Source organism: Heloderma suspectum, chromosome 1 (genome assembly GCF_057233095.1).
Source record: "Heloderma suspectum isolate Gila_16-S chromosome 1, 16-S_ref, whole genome shotgun sequence".
Taxonomy (NCBI): Eukaryota; Metazoa; Chordata; class Lepidosauria; order Squamata; family Helodermatidae; genus Heloderma; species Heloderma suspectum.
The window spans coordinates 106,344,229-106,364,231 of record NC_139458.1 but is presented as its reverse complement, the minus strand read 5'-3'; the positions used below and the strand labels follow the sequence as shown (position 1 = coordinate 106,364,231).

The 20,003-nt window shown below is 40.9% G+C and overlaps 1 protein-coding gene across 4 annotated transcripts in view; it reads left to right on the top strand.

The window, feature by feature from the left end:
• MPPED2 (metallophosphoesterase domain containing 2) overlaps window positions 1-20,003 on the top strand; it is a 171,148-nt gene that overhangs the window by 38,329 nt on the left and 112,816 nt on the right. For all 4 annotated transcript variants that reach the window (XM_084852867.1, XM_084852885.1, XM_084852893.1 and 1 more), the window contains exon 3: window positions 16,078-16,259. In XM_084852867.1, the coding sequence (XP_084708993.1) occupies window positions 16,078-16,259 (182 nt within the window). The remainder of the gene's footprint in view (window positions 1-16,077; window positions 16,260-20,003) is intronic.

Sequence of the window (20,003 nt, the reverse complement as noted above, 5' to 3'; positions counted from 1 at the left end):
GACATGTTTTTTGAAGTTTTCTGATTCAAAGTTGGCATATCATCTAACCATGTAACCATATATGTGAGATCCTGTCCCCAATACAATTCCATGTTGATCTTAACATGTTTTTAGAAATCACATCTTGGTGAGAGAAAAGTGCCGTGTATATCTGCTCTAAGGTCCGGGTCTGTTGAGAATATATCTCAACAGTTAGATATTGAGCTAAACATACATAACTTCCCTGTAACCAAATTCAAACCGTAGATTTAAATAAATAATTTAGCTTCTCTGCGATCTCCTTATCCTTCTTCTGTACTCCTTTAACTCTGTTGTTAACCAATGGTTCAGTCCTCTTCCTAGCCAGTTTTCTGCTTCATATGTCAAAAACTAAAGATTTTTAAATGGTTGGTCTTGGAGTTTCTGAAGGAAGCCTTCCTTTCTCTAATAGGTTCCTTAACACTGCTTGTTAACCATACTGGTGACCTCTTGAACTTGGTGCTATGTGTCCTGGCCTGTGGTATACATTCAAGCTAAGTTTCTGTTAACTGTAGTTTTGAGTAATCCCCATGCATTTTGGAGATTTCAACCACTTTCCCTTTTAACATATTTTTTTACCAGTTCACTCATCTTGGACAAGTTTCTTCTTTTGAAGTTAAATGTGCCTGTGTTGGATGTCCTTGGCAATTTTCTGTTTCCATATAGATCCTGAGTTTTATCACTTGGGATTAAGCCCAGGGTCGCCTTCCCTCTGGTTGATTCTAAGACAAGCTGTTCTAGGCTGACGCTCTGGACTTTCTATTTCAACTTCCTTTTTTCCAGTCCCCTCATTTTTTACAAGTTTCCTTTTTTGTTGCTGGAAAGGAAAGGTTCCTCCTGTGCAAGCACCAAGTCATTACTGACCCTGTAGTGGGGTGGTTTGCCATTGCCTTCCCCAGTCGTGACTACCTTTCCCCCAGCAAGCTGGGTACTCATTTTACTGACCTCGGAAGGATGGAGGGCTGAGTCGACCTGAGCCAGCTACCTGGGACCCGACTTCCGCTGGGATCAAACTCAGGTCGTGGGGAGAGTTTCGGTTGCAATACTGCCGCCTACCACTCTGTACCACACGAGGCTCTATTTCACACGAGGCTCTTTTTTTAGTGGCTACATATACATTAAATTTGATAGCATTGTGGTCATGGTTTCCAATTGGTCCAACAAGACTTAGATCTCACACTAGATCTTGGGCACAATTTAGGATTAAGTTGAGGGTCGCGTCCCCTCTGTTGGATTCCGTAACCAATGTTACTAGAGCACAGTCGTTTAGAATATCTAGAAATTTTTCCCTCTTTGTCATGAGTGGAATATGCATTTATTCTGTCCATGTGAAGGTAAATGGTCACCCATTACTAGAACATTTTCTCATTTGGATGCCTCCCTGATTTGATTCTCCATCTTAAAATCACTCTGAGCATTTTGGTCAGGGGACAGTGCTTATCCCCACTTCTAAATTATTTTGGGGCCTGGTATACTCAAATCTGTGGAGGAGTCTGCCCCTTTTGAGGTTTCTAGTTTGACACTGTCCACTTTGATGTACAGAGTGTCACTGCTCTCAATATGCCCTTCTCTATCCATCATATAGAGTTTGTATCTAGAGATGACTATATCCCACTGATGCTCATCATTCCACCAGTTTTTTGTTACGCCCACTATATCTATGTTCTCCCTTAAAACCAAGCACTCAAATTGTGCCATCTATGCTCAGAGGTTTCTATCATTAGCCTATGAACTCCTGTACAAAGTGCCCCACTCTAAATGTCTGCAGTGTGTGCATTTTCCTCCATGGCCTCTTTAGTTGGCCATCATCTTCTACTGTATGCTTGTCGCCTATTCTACCCTGTCATCATTTGGGCGATCAAAAAATTTTCACCCTCATCTGATAGGAGTGATCCGTTCAGAACTGGAAACTCTACAGCTCCTGTTGGCTTTCTCCCAGGGGTCAATTTAAAAGCTGCTCTGGGTCCTTCCTTGTTTAGTTTTAGGCTGGTCATTAAAATCTGGCATTTGAGTGATTTTAAACATAATTCTTCTCTCTTCTTAAAGATTTTTAAAAATTAATTTAGTTTGTTACTTGTTCATTACTATATTTTATATGCTTATATTTTTATTTTGTCTTGAGGGGTTTGGGGAGGGGGCAAAAGGCAACTAATAAACAATTTAATAAATAAATAAATAAATAAAAGTCTAAAGCAGGCCTACACAAGTTGTAGCTTACTAAACTGACTGTGGTCAACCAACCTGCATTTTAGCCTGCCAGGTGCTAGGAAGTCTCTGCTGTTTTTGTAGTCACATGCAGGCAGCAAACACGGGAAAATTACCAAGCTCCTGTTCAGTTGCTATACATGGCTCATGGGCTGGCAGTTTTAAATGACCCATGATTAAATCTGAGATAGATTAATTTAGTACTGATTTGGAAGATTTCAATACTGCCTTTCAATATAAGGCATACACTAAAATAATACTAAATAACAGATGTCTAAAATTCACCAATAACAGAACAACAGATAACAGAATAAAAGAACAGCAATTTTAAAAGGGGAAGACCCGGGAAAGGGGAAGGGAGGTAGAAAGGGAAGGAACACACATCCCCAGAGGCTGGCTCTTGGATTGAAAGCCATAGTTTTCAGGGAGCTAGTGTTGCATCTTCATAGTTAAAACATTTTAATAATGCTAAAAACTCATCAAAAGTGTTCGCTTTACTCATCATTTTTATTTAGGGTGTAAAAAGGCATAAGGGTTTTCCTTTCGTTTTCCACCAGACATGATTTTCCATGACTCTGGAATCATTCCTAGACAAGTGGGTTCAGTCTTTTGCTTAAAATGTAATCAGTAAGATTGCATTTGCATTGCTTGTATGTAAACCACTTAAGTGAAATTACATTGCTTGCATCTCATTCTGCATCATAAAACGTTATATCATGCAGCTTGTTTCTCTCTCAGTCCTTGAGCTTCTTATGCTGACAATTTTCTTCTACATTTCAGAGCAAGACAATATATACTTACTTTAGTAGGCAGAGAAACCCATATCTCTAGCCATGGCAGCATCTGCCGTGCCAAGATTTGCAGAAGAGGAACTCAGTGAGCGGTTGAGTTTCTATATATTCAGAATCTCATGTGCTGTTGTAGATAAAGAGTTTGCTAATCTGATTTTCTCATTAAGGGCAGCTTCTGTTCAATAAGTAGTAAAGCTTTAACTTTGATTTGTGGATGTGTACAATGAGGCATTTGAGTATGTTTGACTCCCAAACTGACTTGTGTTATAATTGCAAACTTTATTACCGTGTGTGTTTGTGTATATTTTATTGATATAAAACTGAAGGTGAAAGAATGTTTAAATTGAGTTTCTAAAAGTATCCTAAAGGCATATTTTTATCTTGACTATAATTCATTTTTCTAACTCACTGAAAAATAAATCATTTAACACACGAAGAATAATTGACAACAACGTATGTCCATAACATTGGTGATAAATGGGAAAGTCCCAGGTATTCTCACTGATATATTTTTTTAATGCATTAATTTTGAAGGTGGAAGTATGGCACAAATGTGTTGATATAAAACCTATAGTGTGGTTGGCCACAAAATCCCTGCTTACTGCATTATTAATATAAATGTGCCTTTTTTCATGCAGCAGACTCTTCTCACAATGCGGATGGCTTACATTTGTTGTGCTTCAACTACACTGTGGAGAAGTTATAATGAAGGCACAACAATGTTTATTGGCAATGGTTCAGCTTCTGTGAAGGTGTACGTGCTGAAAGGGATGGTCAGTAAGAGTAATAATTGCTCAAGGTCAAATTATGTGACAACATCAAATGAAGAAGGGGTTACAGAGATAGGCTAAAATGAAGGAAGGTATCTCAACATGGCAAGATCTTTATTTCTCAAGTTGCAATGAAGGACTTTCTAAAAGGGAATGTTAGACTGCTGCTATCTTGATTATGTAGTCTTATTAAATTACTTGAAATTTTTTTTCTTGAAGGACAAAGATGGGTTTTAACACAAATACACGCTCAGTGGCTTAGAAAACATGATCTACAAAATCACATATACTGAGATCTTGGCACTTTACCATTTACCTGGTCTTGCATAAGTGGCACTTATATGCAGCCATTATGCAGATATTGGTACTAGTTCAAATGTTGTTGTTGTTGTTGTTCAGTCGTTCAGTCATGTCCGACTCTTCGTGACCCCATGGACTATAGCACGCCAGGCCTTCCTGTCCTGCGCTCTCTCCCGGAGCGTGCTCAAGTTCATATTCATTGCATCGGTGATGCTATCTCGCCATCTCATCCTCTGCCGTCCCCTTCTCCTTTTGCCTTCAGTCTTTCCCAGCTTCAGGGTCTTTTCCAGAGAGTTGTCTCTTCGCAAGTTCAAATGGGGGCTTTGGAAAAGACCAGAGTTAAAATTAACTGTGTTAATACTTAATAGCCATATACCGCTACTGAACTGTTGTGGGCTCACTGAATCCAGTTTTTTCCTTATTTAAAATACATTTTGCATGTGGATGCATACCAAGTCTTTGGTTTACCTGTGGCATCTCCTTTCAGAGGGGTTTTTCGACGATTATACTGGCATAACTAGAATCAAATTTTGACTCCATGGGTTTGCCACAGGAGTGGCTGAGGTCAAGGCTATATTGTATGTACTGGTAGCCACTAGCTGTAGAACACATGGATGTTTGCTAGTGGCAACCAGTATCTTTGACAAACTTCCTTTTTTGTTTTGCAGTCAAGATACTAGATAATATTTATAGAACTCTGTACTTCTAGAAATAGTAAGATGGCCATTTCAGGGCTGTTAACCTGTATCAAAATGCTTACTAGTATCAATAAACTTAACTCCCAGTGTGGCTAATTTTGTATATCAACAGTTACTATGACACTTGGCTAAAATGATGAGATGCTTTTGAAAAGTTAAGTGTTGTTACCGTATAAAGTGGAACTGATTTTGCAGATAGAGTGCTGTTCCTTAAGAACATAATAGGAATGTTTGGTCTTCGAGCTTTTCCTCTAAAAATATGGGTTCCTTCCATTTCTACCTGATAATTGTGAGGTGTACACGCTGTTTCTAAGCCAAGATAATAAAATCTTCTTGTTGTTTACTACAGTGTTCATGAATTCTGTCTTCAGCTCTTCCTTCCTATTTTCCCAGTGGCAGGGGCGGGTTAAAAATGTAACAAAGCAAAAAACACATCCTTTGTTAGTTTTATGCCCCAATACCCATAAGTATTTGAACTGAAATATTTGATTAGGAAAAACATTGAATAAAGCATACAATGTGGTTTAAATTATTTATTCGAACAAATTCTATGTTGAAATTATTTTTATTGGAATACTTGTAAAAATTAAAGATAATAGCATTACTTTTTTTAAATTTGAGGGGTGGGGGATAAAGACACTGAAGACTGTTGACACACAGGTTTTATTACACCCAAAGAACTTGATATGCTGTGGTTGTCCACTCATCTAAGCTGGTGCCTGGCTGCAGTAGTGGACTAGATAAGGGCTTAGAGACAAGATAGAGGCACTGTTGGTAGGTGGTTCCTTGGCCTGGATAACTTGGATTTCATCTATTTTGGTGGGGGTTGCACTCCAAAGGACCAGGTTTGCAGCTTGGGGTTGCCCCTGGATTCATCACTGTCATTAGAGGCTCAAGTGACCTTGGTGGCAAGGAGTGCCTTTTACCATCTTAGACTAGTATCCCAGCTAAGAACCTATCTAGAGATGGATAACTTAGCTACTGTGATCCATGCTCTGGTTTGGACTACTGTAACATATTGTATGTGAGGCCACCTTTGCAGACAGTCTAGAAAGTAAAGCTGGTGCGAAATATGGCAGCAAGTGTTTCAGCTGGGACTAGGTGATTTGAACATATTTTGCCAGTCCTGTCTTCCTTGCGCTAGCTCCCAGTTAGTTTCTGAGCCCAATTCAGAGTGCGGGTTTTAACCTAGAAGACTCTTCATGCTTCAGTACTTTGGTATCTGATGAAATCCGTCCTCCAGTATGTAGCTATCTGTACCCCAAGTTCATCTATGGAGACCCTTCTCCAAGTGCTCCCTCATTCTAAAGCATAGAGGGTAGCTACTACAGAGAGGGCCTTCTCGATGGTGGTCCCCCAGTTATGGGCTGCTTACCCTGGGGAAACTCACCTGTCACCACCATTCCTCCTCCCCCCAATCACCAGGTTAAGACACTTTTGTTCTCCCAAGCATTTTAAATCTTAGCCATTTTAATCCATGCTATATATTGGTGGTTTAAAAACATAAGTTCATAAGAAGAGCCGTGCTGGATCAGACCAAGCTCCGGCCCCTTGATCATCTAGTCCAGCATTCTGTTCACACAGTGGCCAACCAGCTGCCTACAGGAAACCCACAAACAGGACATGAATACAACAGCACCCTCCCACCCATGTTCCCCAGTAACTGGTGTACATAGGCATGCTGCCTTTGGTACTGGAGGTAGCATATAGCCATCAGGACTAGTAGCCATTGATAGCCTCTATGAATTTGTCCAATCCCCTTTTGAAGCCATCCAAATTGGTGGCTATCACTACATCTTGTGGAAGTGAATTCTGTAGAAACTGTGCGCTGTGTGAAGTACTTCCTTGTATCTTTCCTGAATCTCCCACCAATCAGCTTCATAGGATGAGCCCAGGTTCTGGTATTATGAGAGAGGGAGATGAATGTCTCCCTATCCACACCATGCATAATTTTGTACACCTCTATCATGTCTCCTCTCACTTGCTTTTTTTCTAAGCTTAACTTTCCCAGATGTTGTAATCTTTCCTCATAGGGAGTTGCTCCAGGCCCTTGATAATTTTAGTTGCCCTTTTCTGCATTTTTTCCAACTCTACAATAGAATCGGAATTTTAAGAAGGCATTTTAACTCCCACTTATTTCTTGGCTGGTTTTATCTCTTCATTCTTACTGCGCTTTATCAGGATGGTTTTATATTGTATTTTTATCATGCTGGCTTTGTATATGATTTTGTATTTGTATTGTGTTGGTTTTATATTGTATTGTGTTTTAGAGCTTTCCATTTTATTGTATTTTACTCTATTTTAAAATTGTACTATACCCAGATAACTTGTTTTATAGGCATCTTACAATAAAAAAAGAAACAGAGTTTAGCTCTCTTTCACTGAGATCATTGGGGCACCTCCAGTTTCACTGTCACTATCTGTAGAATCATTACTTAGTAGTTCATTTATTTGTTCATTTCTGATTGAAGCAAATTTGATTGGAACTACTCGAACTATGTACTCTTGTTAAACGGTAATCTTGCATATGTGGTGTGGGTTAATTTTCAAGCCATTTTGGTCAGAAGAAATGCAATGTGCTGAAGAGAGATTGCTGTCTTTGAAGGATCTTTCTAAAGCCCCCCCATAACAAAAATTAGAAATAAACAAGTTTAGCAATGCATTCATTTGTTAGGCTGTGCTGTGCCTCTTTTTTTCTTGATTGAGCTGAAATCCTTCCAGTTCTGTTCACAAGAAGCTGTTTGCTGGTGGAATGCTTATGCTAATCCTAAACAACAGTTAGGTGTTAAAAGTATCCCTTTCACCATGTAAGAAGAGATATATTCTCTGCTGCCCACCACATGTCTTTTCTCCAAGCACTCAAAAACTAACAGATCTTACTCAAATACTTCCAACTTAAGACATTGCTCTTGTGAGTTTGCTGAAAGCGAAACAAAAATTAATCAAGGTTTTTGTTTTGGTCATGCTTTCACTTGCACGCAGATGAAATAAGAATTGTAGTGTTGGTTTTTATTTGACCTGCACAGCCAATTGGATGAATTTATTACTTGATTTTTGATTTGAATCATTGTGTGTATTTCTGTGGGAGTGGGGGGAAACAAGAAACTGAGGTGGAGAGCCACTTATTCCTATTCTCTGCTGGCAGAAGGTGTGTGCTCGTGTTCTTTTTCCTTTGGCCTTTTACAACTGTTTATTTTTAAAAACGGTGTCCTCCCATTGTTCCCATGGGAGGGGGAAATAAACTATGCCTAGTTTTCCCCTTTTCCATGTGAGTGAGGGCAATGGGAGGCATTGGGTCCTGCGTCTGCACAGCACAGCCTCTCTTGGCATGATGTGATACACCTCCTTTTTGTCTTCTCTGACCTCAGTTCTGACATCAGAGAAGCACTGGCTATGGACCTTTCTGCAGTTGCAGATAGGAGACATGCAAGGTCAGATCTCCCTCTCCATGAGTGGACCACTCTTTCCATCCTTGGAGAGAGAGAGAGCTGAAAAAATCTATGGGTCCTGGGACACCCTCCCAGGGATTATAGGATTGTGCACTTACAGTGGTGAAGTGATTTTTTCTTCTTCTTTTTTTCAAACCATGCTGGGGGTGTTGGGTGGGGTGGGGTGGGCTATTCATTCATTATTATATCAGATTCAGCACTTGTAAATCTCTAGGGTAGAGAAGGGAGGATTCCCATGCAAGAGGGGTGGCTCAGGGAAAAGGAATGTGTGATTCTGCTGGTTATGTCCTTTACATTGGCAGGAGGGTGGGGCAGCCTTTTTTCTGTTGAGATCTGCATTCTCTCTGGAGTAATCTGTCAGGGACCACATCCTAGTGGTGGACAGGGCCAAAGCCAAAAGTGGGTGGGGCCCCCTTTTCTCACCATGTCTCCCACCACCCACTCTCATTCTTTCTTGCTTTCTGACACACCTTGTTCCTCTCTCCCCTGCTACTTGCCCAGCGGGATGCCTGGGTAGGAACAGATCCCGTTTACCTATTGTCTAAACTGATCACTTACCAAGAGCTTTTGATATTAGGCCAAGGGCTGCATGAAATTAGGTGGAGGACCATGCAGTCCTAGGGCACAGGTTGCTCATTCTGGGTTTACATAGCATCTCAAGGTTATAGACAAGCTATGAGCCTCTTATTATCCAGGGGAACTGTTTGTTTTTCTTCATCCTGAAGCACTGTAGTTTGGGTTAGGAAGGAATTTTTGCACAGATCAATTTGGCTAGTGCTTCTTGTTATTTCCCCTACATTTTGCAACTTGGCTCACTTACCTACATGATCGTAAGTGTTCTTTCTCAAAGATGTCTTTGATGCAGTGCAGTTTATTCGGTTCTGCCTTTTACAAGATCCCGTATTTGGATTATAAATGCCAACCTCTGGGGAGCTGATCTGTTGCAAAAAGTGTTATACACTGTCATGTTTTCTGTGCTGTTCCAGCTAGGGATGTTGGAGAAATCCACAACGGAACCCCGTGAGTTTGGATTTTGATTAATCTGACTGGCAGATTCTGCTGTGGACCGGCTTTCCCCCTGTTGGGCGGATTCTGCTGACTTGCAAACCATTTTTCTAACTTTCCCAATTTTGCACAAATTTTGTTGTTGCTCAAATAAAAAATGAGCCCCAAATGAGCATTTCCCCATAGGCTAAAGACAAACATTGGGAGGCGGGTTGTGCATTTTGGGGGAATTTGTGCATTTTTGCATGTGCACATTTTTGCAAATTCAAAATCTAAAAAAAAATCGATTCCATTGATGGACAGACTGCAGAAGGAAAGGCATCTGACAATCCGTGAAACACAGACGGAATGGATTTTATACAATCTGTACATCCCTACTCCCAGCACAGAAAAAAACTAGCATAGGCTAGGTGAGAAATCTTCTCCTTATTGTGATGACTTTTTATCTGCTGGGAATTTTGCATATGGGGATCATTCAAAGTTATAATACCTCCCTCAACCTGTATCTAAAGTGGTACAATCTGGCGCCAGATTCCTTCATGACACTGATAACCACTTATTTCATCTCTGCGTTATGAACTGAACTTTATGGCTCTCTTATCTTTACAATCGCTATGATTCTCTGATTTTAATGAATGTCCCAAAGATAATAGCCTGGTTTTGAATTGTTTCCAACAGAAAACAGTAAAAATGATATAGATCCTGACATTTTACAGATCCTTTCTGTGTGTGCTCAAATGTTTTTTTTACTTTTACAATTATTTCCTTTTCTTATCCCACAACATGCTCTGAAAACATATAAAATATTGCATGAGAATTTAGACTTGTAGGAAGGCTTCATCCTCCCATGCAAAGTTTTTATTAATGTGTGGACATACAGAGCTCGGATAGCTTTTAATGCATGAGTAGGATCATTTTAGTGTCTGTACTTCATAGGTTAAGATGCTTATCCATTAGGCTGACTGTTTAATAATGAATATATTTAATGGGTTTAATTGCCTAAAGTAACATTACTATACAAAAATGCAAAATATGTTTTGATTAAAAGTTACCATTATTTAGGCATGCCCAAAGGCTTGTATGTGTTCAGTGGATTTTTGACTCCTCCCATACCCACCCCCTGAATTGCTTGACCCCTCCAGGCTTTCTACAAATTGTTTCAAAAATGGTTTATATTGGGGGAGGGGGAGGGCTGCTGTTTGAGAAACATGCCCTAAACTCTTATTTTCAATGCCTTTGCCCTTTTATAAGTCAAAATGGAAGCAACTGGGTTTTACCCAGCAAGAGCCCTTCCTTTGCTTTTGAAACGTTTCTTGGCCTTGGTTCTGCCTTCTGTGGAAGGAAAAGTTAATCATATAGCAGAGCAGCATGCATGACTGCTATCTTTTGTGAAGAAAAATGGTCATTTTGTGATGGAATGAAGATTGAATTGCATCTTATCCCTGGAGAGGGTGATGCTTTCCGGTCAGAAAGTGAAACCTCTGGAAAGGCTATACAGAAGCTCCCTCTTGCACTGTATATTTTGCTTCCAGGTGAAAGGGGAAATAGAACAGCAAGTTTCCTATAGCACAAGTCAGAAAAATGAAAGCATGGCTGGCTGGGGAATGCTGGGAGTTGTACAACTTTTTTCTGTTTAAACACACATGGGATTGTGAGTTTAGTGAAGTAAAAAAATTAGCTAAACCTTGAGACACAGAGCTCATTTTAGCAGGCATCTTCCTCTACCTTTAATACATCGTTTTCATGGCTGGAGAAATCCATTCACATAGTGCGAACTTGATATGAATTTGACTTACATGTGCTCCATCCTCAGTCCTGTAGTTAGGAGTAATTTCTATGTAACTGTTTAGTGTACAAAGTGTTAATGCAGTCTATACATGTCCTGTTCTCATAGTAGCTCTGTAAGGTTGGAGATGAGCCTAGGGTTGCCAGCTTTTTCATAACAGAGCCATCAGCTACCATCAACTGTTGTATGCCAGGCAGAAATCCAGAAGGTTTGCTGTTACCATCACTGCATCTTGTGAGGGAAAAGCTGCATCTGTTGAATTTCTGCCCTGATGCATGTCTTATACACAGAGCATCTGTCAGAAGGGGGGGGGCCTTGCTCAGGGCCATCCAGTAATCTCAGCCTGTATACCAGGCTGTGAGCAACTTGTGGCCCTCCAAATGTTGTTGGACTGCAACTTCCATCAGCCCTAGCCATCATATTCAATGGGAGTCACAGTCCAACAACATCTGGAGGGCTATAGGTTACCCTCCCTTGCTGTATACACTAGATCAGATTGTACCAATTTTACTTATTCTGAGTTGAGTTGGAATGTGTCATTCATGAGTATCCTGTATTGTTCACAGATACAGAAAATCATGCACTCTTAAATGTCCAAAGACAAGTTAATGTAAGAACTGGTGTATCTGTTATGCTCACTACAGGGACAGTATTTTCAGCATCTTCCACGCGACATGCATAATATGGACACCCGCTCTAAGTCTTCCTGCATGAAGAGTGCAGATGCAATTCTGAGTTAATTCTTAACTTTTTGCCTTAAATGATGATCTGAACAAGCCCTTACTATCTCATCAAGATTATGAATCCTTTCTGTTGTCCCCTTTTGCTATCCTCAGTTCATTTGGAACGGTGATAACTGTGCCATCTTCAAGTGCCATCCTATAACAGAGTAAATGAAGTTCAATTCATTATCCCGAGGTCTGAGCCAATGCCATTTTATTTCTCTCATTAAGACACTCTTATGACTGTGATACTTGCCAACAAGGTTAGGGTTAAGAGCTTGTCAGCATTACTCCTTTTGGAAAGAGATCCTTTTCTTGCTGTAACTTCCAGGCACTTAATTCAGAATGTTAGAATTACACAGGGGGTGGGCATATTCTTCTGTTTTATAGAGTTTAAGAATGTGGCTTCAGCTTCAGGTCTAGCGCCCCAAAGAATTCCGCAAATGTATGAGACGTTCCAGAGCTAGTGTTTGAAGTACATTAAGGGAGGCAGTGGCTCTACGATCTATGGGAGGAGAGTGAGGATCACTGCTTTTCGATTTTGTTTCCGGTTGTATTGCTGACATATTGTGTAATACTGGGGAAGTCAATTAACCTCTCAGTACTTGTAAACTATTCCCTGATCAAAGGGCTGGCAGATATTTTGATGTTCAGCTAGTTAACATCAACACGGCTGGAATTCTTGGCTAGATGTGGTTGGTGTGCAGCTTTAGTATAAGGTCTTCAGTAAATGTTTTTGTTTTTGTGTAGAATCATGCCAATGAACATTACTTCTTTGTGGGTAGAAGATGCTGGCATTTATTTAACATGAGCTATGAGAAGATGTATGGTTTATAGGCATGGATGCAGTACAGGCATTTGTGAATGGAAGGGCGACGTCTGAACTCAGCTGGGCGACTTCATTGTGGGTTGTCGGGAATGGCTGGAGAGTCACCTGGCAAGAGCAGTGAAAACTCCTGCTGCTGCTCATCTCCCTAGTGCTGCCGCCATCCTTCCTCATCCCTTATAAGTGCCCTCCACCCCATGCTCCTAAAAATTGAGAAGGACAACGGAGAGTGTTGTGAATGTGTTCACATTTTTAAAAGCCCCCCCCCCCCCAATTTCGGACTTGTGCAAGTGTGCATGTTCCAAAGTCCACTGTCATGAAATTTTCATAATTTATCATCTGCTTTACTGCTTTGCCTTGAAATTTGTATATATTTATGATTTTAAAAGCAGTGAAGCAGCTCCAGTGCAAGTAAAATAGACAACTCTGCCACATTTTTAGGAGGAGAAAGATACAAACTTTAACTATATTGGGAATATTTTGCCCCATTTAGGTTAGTTATGGCATGAAGCAGAAAACTACCTTTGCACAGCTACGGCGTCTAATCCCCCCCCCCCCCCCGGGCGGAAAGAGTTTGAAAATTGAAAGTAGCAAATGGATTTGGAAATGAGCTGGAGGGAGCTAGGGAAATACAGTGGAAGTAGCCTATGGCTGCTAGAGCTGGACCATAAGGAAGGCTGAGCGAAGGAAGATAGATGCTTTTGAACTGTGGTGCTGGAGGAAAATTCTGAGAGTGCCTTGGACTGCAAGAAGATCAAACCAGACTCCACGAAATAAAGCCAGACTGCTCACTTGAGGGAATGATATGAAAGGCAAAACTGAAGTACTTTGTCCACATAATGAGAAGACACGATACCCTGGAGAAGATGCTGATGCTAGGGAAAGTGGAAGGCAAAAGGAAGAGGGGCCGACCAAGGGCAAGATGGATGGATGATATTCTGGAGGTGACGGACTCGACCTTGGGGGAGCTGGGGGTGGCGACGGCCAACACGAAGCTCTGGCGTGGGCTGGTCCATGAAGTCACGAAGAGTCGGAAGCGACTGACCGAATAAACAACAAATATAAGCAAATGGGAGTGTCATAGTCCTGATGAATCTATTCATCCCTAATGTAGAGAGACTGACCTAAACAAGAATTTCTAGAACAGCCTTCTCCAAGCTGGTGCCCTTCAGATGTGCAGCTCATAAATGATAGACTGTAACTCCCATTCAGGATGAGAGGGCACAGGGTTGGAGAAGGCTGCTCGAGAGCAATGAAAGCAAAAGTTCATTTTCTGGAGGATATTAAGATTGTAACCCTAGAGGACCATATGTTTACACTGTCATGATTTTCTAGAAATGGAAACAAACAAACAAACAGAAACCCTTTGTTATTACGCAGGCAGGCAGGCAGGCAGGCACCAGATAAACATATGCTAGCATGTTTAATCATAGTCGTGCCTAGGTTGGCAGTACGGTCTCCGTGAATTTTGTCTGTGATAACACCCTTATTAATTTAAGAATAGTGTGTGTGTGTGAAAATCCATTAATTGTATCTTACATTTAAGATAGCTGAACAATTATATGGGCCATATAATTATTCAGTGTACCCATTATTTTGGTTTTTTTTTCCCTTTAAAAATATTAGCAAGTGTAAGCAAATACAGTAAATGTAGATAATTCCTTTGCCATCTTAAGAGGAGAAGGACCCACAAAAACAGGTAGAAAAATGTAGATGCCATCCCTTACAAGTTATTTAACAACTTGCAATAATTCTTATGCGCTACATTCTGGTAATAGTGGAATAATTTCCCTTTTATATTTTCTAACTTCTTGCATGGTTAAGGGACACTAGTGAAAAATGGAAAAATAATTCCAAGTCTAATATTGAAGAAATTTCGGTCTCATAACAAAACTCACGGCCATTTTTCTGAGCCTGGTTTAGTTTTGAACTTTAATGGGTCTGTCGTGTTTAATACCTTCCTGTCCTTCTCTTCCCATATAAAAGCAGTTGCTACATCCTGCCATGTCATCCTCTGCAGCAACATCACCATTATGCTTATGGGTTAAATGGGGATTCCAACCCGTGTTAGTAATCATGAGTTTGAAACCAAGGGATCATAGATATTCCAGATGAATTAGAAGTGCTGTTCTTGCATATACAGGGTAAAATCCAACATAAGTCCTACTTATAGTAGATCCACTGAAATGAATGGAGGTTAAGTTAGTCGTTAACTTTAAGTAGGACTTAAATTGGATTTTACCCAATTATAATCTTTTAGTCTGTCTGTGTTAGCACCATTTTAGTAGATCAGTATGTGATTAAAAGTTTTGATAGACAAATAAGCTTTTATGGGGTGTGTGTGTGTTTGTTTGTCATGGCATGGCATGTATGAAGACGTTTCATTTGTTAATGCTGCATGCTTCTGTTCACTTACAGCACAATGCTATACATGTCTCCTCAGAAGTAAGCCCCATTGAGATCAGTGGGACTTACATCCAGGTCAGTGTAGGATTGCATCCTAAATACCACAAATGGTGTCACTAGTAATTTAAGAGAGAAGTTCCATATCTGTAGTCAGCACTTCCAAAATCCATCTTATCAGATTATCTTTATAAATATTGGCACCTTAATTTAGTTATGAGTACAACACATTCATCATGTAATTTTTGAAATATTTTCATGACTAGTACATTTGGCTCTATCTTTTGAATTCAGGGTGCTTCATGAGATAAACAATTAGTTTGCTGTAAGGCAAAAAAACTGTAAGGGCGCGATCCTATCTATCTTCAGACAGAAAAAAGACCTACAACTCCCAGCATGCCCCAGCCAATATGGCTGGCTGGGGCATGCTGGGAACTGTAGGACTTTTTTCTGTCTAAAAAAGCACAGGATTGCACCCTTAATCACTTTATTGATGCAAGAATCTAAATAATTGATAAATAGTACTGTTTAACAAAAGTAACAACAAAATGCGCATTATCCATTCTTCCTGAGAAACAGTGTATAATGCTGTATGTGTTTGACACACGCACAGAGACAGATAAGATATTCATTCATTCATTCATTCATTCATTTATGGTGTGTTATGCTGATATATATCAGCATATATATTTTCCCCCTCTTACCGCTATGTGTGTGCCTGGATACACAGACAGTATAATGGGCCAACAGAGGAATGGACAGTCTGTACATGCCCCTCTATATTCCTTGCATCCATAGAAGTTACTGGTGCTAAGAGCGTAACTAACATGCATTGGGTCAAGATATCCAGATAGGGATATATCGTGTGTTCGGATCTTCCACTCCCTCTAACATCCCATTGTGCTGCCCGCGCATGGGCTTGTGCATAACAGGGCCTTATTGAACCCTATGGAAATCCTCCACCTACTTTTTGAGTGAACTCTGCCCGATATGATCAGTTTGTTCAAAGAGAGTTTTGGCTATTGGGTGCTATAGAAATGTAATAAATAAATGAAACGTGTGTAGCAAGTTTAATTTTAATGGGATCTCTTATGTTTGCTTTAGGGTCGACCCTATTCCATACGACACCCCGAAGCCAGCAGGCCACACACGGTTTGTCTGCATCTCAGACACACACTCCAGAACAGATGGAATCCAGATGCCTTATGGGGACATCTTGCTTCATACAGGCGATTTCACTGAGTTGGGGCTGCCGTCTGAGGTTAAGAAGTTTAATGACTGGTTAGGTAAGGAATTGCTGCATTGTGGTGACCCCAATTAACCTTTGCTATCCAAGTGTCACTTTCAGCCTCCTAACTGTGGTAGAGCTTTGAAGAGCATTCACCCTGCCACCTTGTCTTCTTGTTATGTTACCTGTGTAGTCAAAATACGATTCTGTTAATTAAGCATGGTTTTATATTGTGTGATCTAATATTTTCAGCACCTGGTGCTTGGTCATCTGGCATCCCATGATGACAAAAGCTGAATAGTTGGATGGCAACTCTGCTTTGCATGTCCTGAAGGATACCCAAGTTTCTGGACGTGTGCAAAAGAGAAACTGCAAAATGCTACTATTTCTTCTACTTTATGCAGAAGACAATGTGGCTCAAAAGGGGCTTTTTGCAGCAGCATAATACTGTGGGATGAACATATGTTTCAGATAAAGGGGTACAGGCATATTAACCTCCTGATGACTGATGGCTCCTCTTATGCTTTACACCATCTCCAAGGAGCAAGGCACCTGTTGTAGGGCTGAATTATGCTAAGTATATCCCAGCAGCCCATTGATCTTAGCAAGCCACTAATAAGTTGACATGACGGTTCAACAAGTAAAATGATAAACGGCAGGGACTGCACTACATCAGGGCAAGGGGATACTCATGTTGACAGGTATTGTGGTCCTGCATGAAATCCTGAGGCCAATTGTATGTGGGTAGGAGACTTGGGGAGATTAGATAAAACCAGCCAGAGGGTGGTAAGAAGACTAAAATGGCAAGATGACCCTAAAGAACGAGCTGGCCTTCTAAAAAAAAATTGTTGTCAAAATGAGACGGTATCATTATACAAAAAGTCTTTTAAAGCATGGCTCTGACATTGCACACTCATATGACTTGTGTCTGGTGACCCTGTCTCTAAAGACCCCTAATGGCATCATTAAATCCCATCGGATTCCTTTGGAAGGCCCTTGGGGAGATAAGAGAAGTGAAATTTGGGGTCATAAAAGGAGTTTTAAAAGTTACCTTTTTAAAACAGAAGTATAAAATAGCTGCTCTTTCACATTCTGGCCTTTGCGCCTTCCCTCTCTCTGTCCCTACTGACCATCTTCTCCATTCCTGTTTGATTCTTTCTTCATTCTTTGTCTTATTTTTGATGTTGTTTTCCTCTTGCTTCTCTCTCCCTTGCCTTTGGAGGCTCAAGTACTCGGTTTGAGTGCTAATAGTGTAGCACTTACAGGGTGATAATAATTAAAAGACAATTCTCAATTATTATTATACTTATTGTACCTTTTGTTTTGAGTTAAAGCCGTGCTTCATAAGGATAAAGCTCCCTATCCCCTCTTTCTGATATAGTGTAGAGGAGAACTGTGTAACTTGAGTTAGGATTAGCAAGTGACTACGTAATATTTATAGCTTGGAATCTTGCGTGAATGGAAAAGTACTTCAGTCTGTGCATGCCAGCTCTGCTGAATTCCTCTCATTTCGTTGTCCCTCAGCAATCCTCTGTGGTTGACCCCACACTGTTCTGGAGGGTCTGTTGACCCCCACAAGGGGAGCTTTGGGGGTGGGGAGCCAGAAAAACCCAGTTGGACAAGTGGAGTTCTACTCGATCATCTCTGGATTCAACCCCATTCATTCATTCATTCATTCAAATATTTTTATACACCCATTCATCAAGTTTTGATTCCAGGATGGTTTTACAAAATGAAAATCAAATACAATTACAAAATCCCCTCCTAATTGCCCTTCTTCAAACATTACTTAATCTCCAGGTCCCTCAGAGCAGAACTGCAGTCAGTTTCTATCCTGTTCTTAGCCAGAGAATAAGGGCTACTTAATTCAGCAGCAGAAAACCTATCAAGGACAACCAATGAGACCCAATCCCTTCAACTTTCTTTTCTATTCTCCCAGGCTTTTAAAGTTTTTAATGGCACAATCTTGTGCGTATTTAGACAGCAAAAAGTCCAACAATCCCCAGCATTCCCTAGCAAGCATGACTGGCTGGGGAATGGTGGGAGCTGTAGGACTTCTTCCTGTCTGAACATGCATAGGATTGTGCCCTAAAAGTCTTTTAAAGTTTTAGAAGTATTTTTAAACATTTTAGTATTTTTGTGTTTTATTATTTTAGTCCCTGCAATCTGGTTTTACCTTATATCTGATATTGTATTCTATGCTGTGTTGGCACATTTATTAGTTTTATTGTTGATTTTTATTGCGAACTTATTTGTATTCATATTATTATGTTTTTGTAAAATGCTTAGAGAAGTTTGTTATGATCTAATAAATTTAGGGTGCAATCCTATAGGGATAGGCGGCCGCCCCCGAACTCGGAGGCGACCACCTATCCAATGCAGGGCAGGAGAAGCACAAAGGGGACCGTTCCCTCTGCGCTTCTCCTTCCCTGCATTTGCGGTTAGAGAGCCGATTTCGGCTGTCTAGCCATGGGAAGGCGGAGCGGGGGAGGAGGCTGCTGGACAACACATAGGATGTGTCGTACCGGCATTTCCACCTCCCCCCCCATTTTGGCCGCTCTGTGCTCCTCTTCCGAGGGTGGAGCACAGGGCTGTTCCACGCTGCCTGTGAGGCAGTGCAGAAGGGGGGGAGGTCGGTTCTCCGGGAACCACATATCTTAGGCCTCTGACTAGCAACCATAGGATTGCTCCCTTAATTAATAAATGAAAAGCTCTCTGAACAAGAACTGTCTTAGCCCAACGTCTACAAATCAGCAGTAAACTGCCCAGGAAGGTTGTTGCACAGTCTAGATACCACTGCTGAAAAGCCACTGTCCCAGGTAGTCACCCACTGAATGCCAGATGGCAGAGGAACCTGGACTTTAAAGGTCAAAACCAGCATTTTGAATTGAGCCTGGAAACCAAATGGAAGGCAGTTAAGGGTGTAATTCTATGCATGGTTAGACAGAAAAAAGTCCTACAACTCCCAACATTCCCCAGCCAGCATAGCTAAAAAGTAGGACTACTTTTCTGTCCAGACATGCATAGGATTGCATCCCAAGTTGTCCTAAAATTCTCCCACTTCAGTCAGAAGTCTGACAGCTGGATTTTGCACCAGTTGCAACCAGCACTTCACAGTAATGTAATCTGGATATCACTAAGGCATGAGTTATGGCTAGGTCATTCTTATCCTGGAAAGATGCAGCTGGTGCACTAGCCTAAACTGGTAAAATACACTTTTGGCCATCGCCACCACTTGGGCATCCAGGAACACAGAGAATGCAGACATGAGCCTTCAGGTTTCAGTCCTATTCAACAGATGTACACTTATTCTAAGGTTGGCCATATTCTTTTTCGAACCCACAATACTTCCATTTTTTTCTAGATTCACTTTCACTTTGTTCACTTTCATCCAGCCCATCACCAGTTTAAGACACCTATTCAGAACTTCCATTGCCTCCCTAGGATTAGATGGAAAGTAGAGAGAGTTTGGTATTATCAGCATTCTGATGAGAAGGATACACCATGCCTCAGCGTTTCCAGACTTCCTACCAACATTTTAATATAGATGTTACATTACATGGGACCCAAGGTGGATCCTTGAGGCATCCTGCTAGCCAAAGGAGATAGGGTGAAGCAACAGCCTCCCAGTACCATCCAGTGTTTCATCCTACCCTGGTAAGGCAACCTAGAAGGAATTTGATGGTAACAAAAGCTTATGCATTCCCTGGACATATCATTGTTTTGCCTTCTGCTCTCTTCATGGGAAGCAGAGAGAGAGAGTAATCTATTTCCTATTCATTTCCGAATGCATACTATTAAC